Genomic DNA, 11,419 nt, shown 5'->3' with positions numbered 1-11,419 from the left:
AAACAACAACAACAAACAAAATCCAACAACTAACTCCAAAACACATTGTCTTCACAATAGAGGGTGTGGATCTGAACACTTTTTGTTATGCAGTCATGACAATATAGTATTCTGAGAGAGAGAAATAGTTGAGGAAAATATTTGATTACATCAATAAAAACATAAAATCCCACTTAAGCACATCTCTTGTGCTGTAAGTTTTGTTTAGATGAAGTCTAGAAGAATATATCTGAACAAATATGTGTATCTTTTTTTTTTTTTTTTGTGGAATGTAGTTTTCTCTTTTGGCTTTCATCTTGCCAGTTTTTGTTTGAAGATTTTTTAGGTATAAAGGAAAAAGCCTTTTATGTATTGTATAAACACAAAACAAAAATAGTCAGCAGTTCTTCAGGGTGGTGGAGATTATTACACTTCAGTTGCATGGTTCCTGTATAGGAAAGAAAGTGAAGCACATTGGAAATATAATGGCTACTTTGAAAAAAATCAGTTGTGTCCCACTTCAGAGGTTTGCTAGTTCAGTTATGTTTCGTGACCTGTGGCTGCTTGTAACAGTACTTAAAATTCTCAGGAAGAGGTAGCCAGGCTTTATTAAGTGACAAATGAAATGTGGAACAGTTAGGAAACGAGAAGATTTACAAAGTCACGTTATGAAGAACATCATACTGTGTATCAGTTTGGACTGACAAAAAAGATTTTGGTAACAGCCATCCAACAGACATCAGAGATTTTTCTTACTTTAAAGAGCTAGACAAAGAAATGTGTGTTTCCAGCAGCCTATGAAAACTGGCACCTTCACATCACAGATTGCTGCCAAAACTAAAAGGATAAAAATGAACAGAATTAAATGCTTACTGAGAGGAACCTAAGCACTTGGGAAATGCAAACTGGAAGTTGCCAAAGATGCATATGGTAACTAAAAGGTTTGGTTGATGGACATATATTGAGAGTTTTAGTAACGTACCTCTGTAATTAGCAGTACTATTGCATTAGAATCTGAAGAGAAATAAAAGTGTGAAATACTGCTTCAGAAGTTTGTATCTTGTTCATATGTACTGTGTACTACTGTTGCATTACAGTTGGGGAATTGTTGCTTTAAAATTCAGTTTCTGAAAGTCATTTCGGGACATAACAAGAAACGTTCTTCTCGCTGTATATAAGATAGAATACATGTAGTAAAAGTCAAGGAATTTTATTTATATATATATATGTATATATATATTTGTCTCAGAGTAGTATATTTGTCATATTAGAATATTCAGAGTGGGAGGAAGATAGAAAATCTTAGCCATTGCAGAAGCAAAATCTTAAGGAGCTTAGTGCTCAAGTTAGGAAGATAGAGTGCCTTAAGGATGATGGAGAGCTTAAGAAACTTGCTAATTTGCAAGAATTAAGAAAGAATTGTCACAAACTATCACAAATACTTCATATTTTGAAGCTCTGGTGATAGCCAAGTTTTAATACCTGCTTTTCAAAAAGTACTATGTTCTTGCAAACGATCCATGCCATTTCAGTCCTCTCATTTTAGACTGCAGCAATAAGCAAGGTTTTGGGATGAATCTTGCAGAAGGAAATTGTATAATAATATTAACTACTGGGCATATGATAAAAGGCTAAAGAAAAACAATATAATCTAGCATTTTTTTTTTAACAATGATCAATAAGACTACATTGATAACTTTATGTGAAGCTGCTTTCTAGACAGTGCAGAAGTTGGTAGGAAGGAATTAATCCATACATAGCAGAATGCTATGGATCTCTTACCCAAAGACAAAAATTTCTGGTGGCTTTGACAAAGGACTGTCTTACTATTTCTCTTTTTCTCTATGGAAGGACGACTTAGTTTTGGTCCGCTTCTACCTATGGCAGTCACAGCTTTTGCAGGCAGTGGGATTTTCTCACAATGCAGGAGTAGTTAATACTATAATTGTTGGTGTTGCCTTGTCTCATAGCATGTTCCTCTTGGGCTTGCTGTTTAAAATACAGATGTTTAGTTCAATTGTGGAATGCTATTTATTTGAAGACTCCGCTTACTTGTAACATCCTTTCTGAGGTAGCTTTTTACTTTATTAAATGTGGTATTTCCTTGTCAACTTGATTTTTTTTTTTTTGTGGGATCTCATTTTCTGATTTTTTGGTAAAGCTCAGCCTTTTTGGCCAGGGCTTGAAAAAGTGTCACTGCTGTTTGTGTGAGGTGTTGCTTCTGCCTCTCCTGTGCTATGATATTGGGGGTGGCAGCAAATGCAAGATTATCTTCTGAGCTACAGCTTGCACCCTTCTCACTAAAGGGACAGAACAAGGTGCTTGGCTCTTTGAGGGTTGTGTGAACACTTGAAGCTGTTAGGATTATGTTTCTCCTTCTGGGATGGACCACTTGTTCGAGCTGAGTGAGTTGAAATCTCGAGGATATGGTTATTCAAGCTCTCTTGTACAATCCAGAATCTGTTTAAGTAAGTAGGGATAACTTTGGGGATGAAACAAAGGAAAAAAATTTACTTGCTTGAGTTGCTTAGGGGTAGATACATTATAGTTCCGTAATATATCTCCTATCTAGTCAAGGTTATTCATGTAAAATGTCTAACAGCATACTCCTATAATGGAAGGGAGGCTGAGGTGCCAAAGGATTCGAGAAGCTTGACAGAAGAAAATCATGGTGTTTACTGTGATAATCAGATACAGGATTGACAGAAGGGAAAGTAATCACAGGCAGTTTTATTATGGTTGTTTTTTGAGTCTATGAATGTCATCAATCCAGCAATACATACTTTTTTTTGTTTTTAATAGATATTACTACTGACTTTGAGATTATATTGAACAGTGCATAGGAAGGAATGGAAAACTAGAAGGAGGAGAATAGTGTTCATATATGTTGTTTTCCTAATTCTGTTGTTTAAACAGTCCTTTTTTTTTTTTGGCTTCTGTGTTTAAGATTTGTAGGCTCAGTTCCTATAATCCATGTGAACAGAGACTGAAAATCTGTAGATGGAATATCAAAGGAAGAAAAGATAGGCGTCTAAGGCATTTTAATGCATTTCTAATTTTAGTAATGCTTTAAATACTAGAATAAGATACATAGTATTTTTACAGTATATGAAAATATAAAAATCCGTTGTTCTTTCATCCCTTCGAAAAAGGAGATGTATACAGGCATTTAATGTAGATATTAGCCATTACACTGAAATAAAGGTGGAATAAAATATAATGACAGAATCATATCCTGGAATCATGGGAATTTCTACCATAACCCTAGATCTTGATACATTTTGTAATTATTAAGGTTTAAGTTTTCTGGAAACTAACTTATGTATTTCGTTCTATGTGTGTTTATAGTGGAAAGATTCAATTATTATTTTGTTGTTATGAAGCTTTGTTGCATGCACATTTGTTGCTGCCCTGTTGCTTGGTGATATTCTGTGACTTCTAAAACAAAACTGAGAGAAAACTGTTACATGGTTTTAAGGAAGAGTATGTTGGTAAAGATTCAGTCACCTTTAAAAAACAAACAAAATCCTCACAGGATGAGAGATCTGGAAAAATATTCCAGTCTAAATCAGCAGAGGATTAGAAGCTTTGCAATGAAAAAGTACAATAAATGAGTTCTCTAATCCAGGAATAGTGGACATAATCTTTCAGGTCAGTCTTCAGGAGAGTAAGAAACTAAATATTTTTAAATGGAAATATATGTTTAATATGCATTTGTGCAGGGTTGACCAACACAGTCAACTCTTTTTCTCCTGAAATAATAGAACAAATTTATAGTTTTTTGTTTTCCCTCTGTATCACTGAAGAACTCTCAGCAGCCGTATGTTATACGTCGTATATAGGCTGACTGTTACAGTTTAGCTGAAAACAATGACATTTGGAAAGAATATGAAGTGAAAGGAGAAATACACATGTTAATAATTCCAGGATCAGAAGTCTTACAATTTTTTAATATGTGAAAGTGCATTAAACAGCAGAAAGGTGAGAATGAAGTGTGACGGCTTTATGCTAGGCATTAATCAGCAAGCTTTTGCTTGTCATTTTGGGGAAATCTGATGAGAAAAACTCATACCATGAAGAGAAATTACATATAGCCATTGCAGTATCTTTGTCTCTCAAGATAGGTTTGTCCTCTTCCAGCATTCTGGAAAGCATTTAATGCTGCACAGTTCAGGTGTTTTGCCAGGTAACTTAGTCTTAAGTTATGGCCCCTTGATATTAGAAGAAAAGGAGACAGTAAGCGTTTTGGAGACAGAAAGCATTTTGAAATTATTGCATTTCCTAACTTCTAACTGCTGTGGAAATCAGCTTTTCTATTTCCCCTTTTTTATTTTCTTTAAATTTATAGAAATAGGTTTGCATCTGTAATCCTGTGTGAATTGAAAAATCGTAATAAGGCTACAACTGTCTTTCTATATTTTTTTCAGGCTAATAGAAAACATATGCTATATAGATATACACCATCTCATCTTCTTTCTTTTCCTGTTTTCTTGCCTTATGTTCCAAAAATAGAGCAATGCCCATGATACTTTTTGCTTCAGAGCTTATTAAAGGCCTTTCCTGTGTGAGCATTTATGATATCACTGAAATTAGAGGAAGAGGAAGGAAAAAAAAAAAAAAAAGCAACCTGATTTCAGTTCTTGAAGATGTAAGCAGTATGTGTATGAGTCATCTATGGCATGAGTCTGAGTAGGGCTTTCAGGATTCGTTACACTGCAGTCATTCGCTTCTCACTGGGAGAAATCAAAGTGGAAACTGTCTCCAGCCTGTATAGGTTAAGGTTTGCTGAAGCAGCTGCTCTGCTAATGGTGGAAGTGAGGTCTAGCTGTCACAGGAGAGCAGCAGAAGAGAAAGCTTTTGGACTATAACTCAGTATGGTTGTCTTTACTCACTGACAGCTGTGTTCTCAGGCTTTTGCAAATGCAGTGTAAGAATAAGAACCACATATTTAAAGATAAATATTGACAACAGTAACAACAGTCCTCTCAGTGAAACATTGCAAACAATGATGTGATGCAGTACATCAATGCGTGTTTTCATGTTTGTTTTTTTTTTTTTTATTTTTTTCCCCGGTATGTCTGTGACTGCTATAGTTCTTTATCCTGTTTCTCTTCTGTTCATCTTCTCCATCCATCCCTCACTCTTTCCTCGATAAATGTGTAATTCCAAGGCCTACAACAGTATGCTTATGGTATTGGTTGGTCGTAAAGGTTTTATTGCTCTTCTAAGCAGAGTAGACAGGAGGAAAGCTATAATGTGAACTGCTTTAGTTAAGATTTGCCAGTGTCTTTCTGTGAACTGCATTGAACATGCTTTCAATGTTTGGTAGTCCCATATGCAGTCCAGTCTAAGGTAAACCCAAATTTCATAAAAGTGTAGTACTTTTGCATCTGCTTGAGGAGGAAAAAAAAAAGTCCTGGAATACAAGGTAGCTGTAATAGACCAAATGCATTTCCTTCTAAAATGGGCATCCTTTCCTATCAGAAATGACTCTATCAAGATCACAGCAGACAAACCAGTCCAGATTATCCTTACTAACAGCAGCAGTTGCTGTTGTATGTAAGGAGAAGTAATACAAATAGACATCTCTCCAGAGCAGAGGAGAATCTGTGATTGTGTCTGGGCTTGTGCCCAGTAGATAAAGCTTCAGTAAATCTAAAGTTGAAAATGAACATTCAAGAACTGCAAATGTTCTGTGGTGGTTTTTTTTTTTTTTTTTTTGAGAAAGGAAGGCAGCATGAAAGGAAATTATACTAGGCCTTGTGAGTTTTTGTTCTCTAGGGAATGACTTGCATGTTCATAGTTGTTTCCAATTGTGGTTTAGATAGTGTTTTAAGTCTTTGTCATAAGGGGAAAAACTGTAACGTTGCAAAGGAGTTGGCAAGATCATAGTGCATCATCTTAATGGATATGAAGTGGAGAAGAAATCTTTACCTGTTGAGAAAGCATTTAAAATATTGCTATTTAAATTGACTGGAACTCAACTTTTGCCTTAAATACTTCTGTGACTTTTGTTTTTGCTGTTAAGGGATTGAGGGACTAACTTTGTAAAGCTGGCATTTCTAATTTTATGCAAGTTGTCAAAACGTTTTTATTGAATTAGTTCCAGATGTGTAGTGTGGATAGGGTGCTAGCAAAGCAATTCCAGTTCTAAACAAAGCTGGTTTATTGAGTCTGGTGTTAAAGAAGGCATTTTACTATAACACCACAGAAATATAATCTTTGTCTTCTGCGTATCAAAATCATAAATATGACTTCTGCTTCACAAGCACCTTGCATAAGGTTGCTTTGACGTAACTGCAGGAGAACATAGAGTCAGATGGCAGCAGGACAGGGGACCCCATCAGCATCCATAGGCTGTGAAGGACTTTGGAGGACTTCACTGCTGGAATCCTTTCATAGCAGTGGCAACTATGGCTTTTACCTGAATGCAGGGGAGGGAGGAATACAGGTTAACAAGGGGGGAAACTACTTACTGATAAGAGGTGGCTTTTATATGTCCTGGTCGTATGTAAAGTTTCAGCCCCGTCTGGAACTGCTGTACTGCAGGGACTCACTCTGCGGCATGGATGAAGTTGCTTTATGAAAACGAATAGCATTGTGCAGTACTGAAATCCTTTTTTTTTTTTTTAGTAGAGTATTTCTTCATCCCCTTTTAAGAAAAATATGCTGTCTTTTTATACCTTTGGCTTTCTGTTTTTTTGGTGAATGTTTTTTCTGATAGTTGAAATAACCATTCATTTTGATAAGACCTAGCTAGTTAGATGCAAAAAATCAGTGGTTTGGCATTGTTTTAAAAATATTGCTCATTAAGTGCTCTAAATCTATTATGTTATAATGTTGATACAGCAATTTTTTTTCACAGCTGTTCACAGAGGAGCTATTTCTGTATGCACTGAAAATTGAACATGTTTCAGCTTGCTTTTAGTAAAATGTGCTAAAAGAGCTGGCTAAATATATTTTTTTGAAATTTCAATTTCTCTCTCTGTCCTCAGGTCTCCACAAGAGCAAGGAATGCACACTGTTAGAAGATAGATACATCAAAACATTATTACCTTTGTCTTGATGACTTCTTTTTTTTAAGTCATTATGTATTTGTTGCAAAGGACAGTTTAATAATACACGGGTTTTCTGCACTTAAATGACTGATGCTTAAAAATTAAAAAGTAATAGCTAATATCATTAAATAAGTTTTACTGCCCAAAGGCTGATAATACACTAGAGAAAACACTTCAGGGGCAGATGGATAAAATGGCATAAGTAATGCAGAGTAATATACAAGAAATGAAGTTCATCCATGTTTTTTTTTTTTAAACATATTTTCAGAATCCTAAACTGATCTTGAAAGTTGTTAAAAGGCAGCAATATATAATAACTACTATACAAATTAAACTGAGTAAATACCAACTAAGATTCTGAACAACTAACAGAGTATTTGATCATGAGCAAGACTGTTAAGAAATTAAGGAATGAATGGGTAGATGATGGGACAAGAAGGGGATGAGAGGGGACAGGGATGGGGGGGTAAAGGGTTTAATTTCCTGTCTTGTCATTTACAGATATTATTCCTGTTCATTAGCTTAAAGCAGAAGTGTGTGGAGTGGGGGAGCATGTACTCCTGCACATCCAGGAGAAGACTCTTAAAATGACCAAATTCTTTAAATGTTGGAATGTCTGGAAAAAAAAGAAATCAAGTCAGAAACTATAATGCTATACATGAATTCTGAATATTTAAAATCTCATGAAGAAATATATAGTGCTGTGTATTTCAGATTAATGTAAAGCGACTTCCCCATTCGTTTTCATTACTTGTAGTCTCATCGAGCTTGGTGACTTTTCATGTTGTTGAACTTAAATTAGCACTGTTAGATTTATAATATCATGTGCTTTGCTCCAGGAATGCTACACATTGGTGCAAAGCACAGTCATTAAAACTTCAGTATCATTAGATAAATAAATGGAGGCGTATGTTCAGAAAGCAGTTACAGCATCACTCTATAGGTTCTGAAACCAAAGGCACAGAGGCAAACTAATCAGCAAGTTGATCAGAATGTAACAAAACACGTGCCTCTCTTGCCTGGCTTACAGCAATGTGTTTAATATTAAAGGCTAGGAAACTTGGACTAATAATTTAGAATTATCAGATCTGTAGACGTGGGGAGGAAAATCTTATAAAACATTAGAAGTTATTTCTTGTATTGCTTACTTTAGGCTGAATTGCCACATGAAGTTAAAATAATACAGAAACTTTGGGCTAAATCTCAATATGTTTTTCAAATCACATCCAGATGTTTTTTTTAATCCTTTTTGTGTTTAAAAAGCCTTGAAAATTTTGCATTTGAATAAAATTTGAACAGAAATCTTTTTGCATTTTTTACAAGAAAAAAGTTTATGTTGTTGTTTTAACTGATTAAAATTACACCAAATTGCTTTATTTATATAATGATTTTTTTTCTGGAGAATAACTTTGTCTTCCAGTGAGTAAGTGGAAAAAACAGACTATACAAACTGATTTAGGTACAAATTATATTCACAGCTAGTTCATACTAAAACATGCGATTAAATTTATTACTCCCTCTGCCTCTTCCAGTAGGACTGTTTCAGCTCTATTTTTATATTCTGTAAATCCGAACATTGGCATTTTCTGACATTTTAGAGCTTAATCATGTAATTTAATATTCTTATAATGTAGATTGTACTGCAGCTTGCATATATTACTGACTTTTTTAAAGTCTCTTCCTGGCTACATCTACAGAGTACGAAGATCTTTCAGACCTCTAGCACTGTCTCCTCTAATGTGCTTTATATCATATGCTCTCCTTTTCTGGTCTGGTCAGAGAGCAGTGAAAATTCTTTGATCATCAAATCCAGCCCTGTAACAGGAATGGATCACTTTTCTGAATCTTGGAAAGTTTTACTTCTCTAAAATCTGTATTGCTGGTTGTGGCACTGCATTTTATCTTGGAACACTCTGCTGGAGATGTATTAAATATCATTTTAAGCTGAGTAGTTATCAATTTTTCTTTTTGTTGTCACTGCTGTTGTTATTCTTCTGAGACTTTCTCCACAGTACTGGAGCACAGTTTCTTGAAATCTAAGATTGCTTTGATTCAAAAAAATAAAGACCAATTCCAAGAGCTGGGAGACTTGATTCCACGATAACTTTGTGTGGCGCTCTTGGAAAAAAAAAAGTATTTCAATTCTCAGTAATCTCTTTTTTTTTTTTTCCATCAGGAGAAAGTGTAATTGTGTAATATAAATAGGAACTTGATGCTTCAGTAACAAATCTTGTTTTTCCTGCTCCACAATGCAGCCAGCTAAATGTATCTTTTCTTGAACATCTCAACTAATCAGGCTACAGAGTTTGTTTTATTATCAGGTGCTTTTGTCCACAATTTTTTTAATATAGATTTTTAATTTCTTTTATTTCTTGAGATTTTCAATAAGCATTGTAGTGCCTTAATCTTTGTACTCCATAGATAGCTACAAATTCTTATTGTTTTATGTCATTGTGTTGGCAGGACGAACTCTGCTGGAAAAGCTCTTCAGCCAGCAGGAAAATGCACCGCAAGAAGAAGCAGAAAAGCTATGTTCTCGTATTATTGCACTGGGTCTCTTACTTCCATTCACCGATTGTTTCAGAGAACCATGTAATCAGAGTGCCCAGCAAAGTACACCCACTTTTGATGTAAGTACTGGAAAAGTTTTCTTTTGTCTGTTTTTTCAGGAGGGATGTAATTTATCAGTGCCTTATGATTGCCTGAGAGAAAGAATCAGTCTGGAGAAGGTTAGCCTCTTTAATGAAAATTGTCTTTCTAAAAATTGCCAGCCAACTTCTTGATATCACGTACATACGCTTATGTACATAGTTAAGCTTACGTGGTTTCTTGGCATTATAATTCATATCTTATTCTGCACTGTTGCTCTGTATTTTTTAGCCTTGTTTTACATGAAGTATTTATATGAATCCGGGTCCTTTATAGGACTACCAATATTTAAATCTAATAGTTGCCTCACCAAAAAATAAAAAATCAGTCATAAGCAAAACAAAGAGAGCACATAATAAATGGAACACAAATTACACATCTAGCATGGACAGTTCTTTTTCCCCACCCCCTTGAAAAGGCACTGGATACAAAATTGGGCAGGAGTTAGTATAAATTTACTGGCATTCCAACCACATTGTTATCACTGCCTTTGAGCTATCTGGCCACAGTGCTGTTATTGGTGGCATTTGCATATTGTTACAGAATTTAAGAAGGGATAGTTTGGTAGATACTGCCTAACACACTATTCCTTCCCCTTTGATAATAAATTCAAAATTAAGATTTAATTCTACTGTATGATACTGTAGTTGAATTTTTATGGTGAACTTATTGTGAACTTCTCCATTGAAATTTTGGCTTTAGTCAGTGCATCAAATCACGTGACTGGAGATAACCAGAGTTTTATCAAATCATCTCTAGTTTACAGATGAAACTTGCTTAGATATGGTTAGCAAATGATTGATATGAGAGACCTTGAGTATTTTTAATGTTTTAAATATTTTTCATCTTGCTGAAGGGTAGTGTAGTATGTAGATGATAAAAGGAGCATGCAAAGAATAAATGTCTAGATATATTCTTAAAACAAACAAGCTTTCCCATATAACTGAGCTTTTCTAAAAATGTCTATAGCAAAACATTGAATTATTGTTGTTATTGTTTTGCTATTTTTTTTAAGTTGAATGTATTTTCAAACTAGAGGATATTTTTTTTTCTGGGAGATAAATTGAAGAAAATTAACAATGGAGTATGACTATAAAACTAACGTTATTCAGGCAATTTAACATTGCACTCCATCTGAAAATTTCTCTTTTATGGTTTCACATACTTAAGTTTATTGCAAAATATGTTTTGTCAATTTGTTTAAAACATTTTTAGCAACATTTTCAGTTTTCTGCTTTTAGCAAAGATTCAGTTCATCTCATCTCCTTTAGAGCTTTGATTACAATATTTGCTAGAAAAAAATCCTCTCCCCCCCCAAAAAAAAACACCAAACAGGATTTTACTGTTGATCCAACCACTGACAGAGAAGTTAGACTAGCCTTAAGCAGTGTTTAAGACTTTGCCTATCTAGAGTTAGGAGATGCATAGTCTCTTTGACTTTACCCCAAATTTGGGAGCATAGCCAGCCCTGTACTCTTCCTTTATCTGAATTCGTCTGATGTGCCACTTAACAGCCATTGCCTCCAGTTTCATGCTGGATCCCCTCCAGTTTGGCCAAGTGTCCTTTTTACTCAGCTGAAACTGTTATCAGCAAAACTCCTGTTCTCCTCATCCTGGTAAGAGCCAGGTTTAACTACCACCTCATTGTCCACCTACTCTGCTACATCCAACTCTCATGATTGCTTATTCCTTAAGTTACTCATGGGAATGTTTTGATTTTTTTTTTTTTTTTT

At 34.9% G+C, this 11,419-nt stretch overlaps 1 protein-coding gene across 1 annotated transcript in view; it reads left to right on the top strand.

Annotated features, from left to right (window-relative positions):
* Positions 1-11,419, top strand: part of LOC100549046 (formin-2-like) — a 112,198-nt gene that overhangs the window by 77,431 nt on the left and 23,348 nt on the right. The window contains 1 exon segment of the mRNA XM_031552172.1: positions 9,501-9,667. Within this exon segment, the coding sequence (XP_031408032.1) occupies positions 9,501-9,667 (167 nt within the window).

The sequence above is a fragment of the Meleagris gallopavo genome, chromosome 2 (genome assembly GCF_000146605.3).
Source record: "Meleagris gallopavo isolate NT-WF06-2002-E0010 breed Aviagen turkey brand Nicholas breeding stock chromosome 2, Turkey_5.1, whole genome shotgun sequence".
NCBI lineage: Eukaryota > Metazoa > Chordata > Aves > Galliformes > Phasianidae > Meleagris > Meleagris gallopavo.
This window is presented reverse-complemented; position numbering and strand designations above follow the sequence as displayed.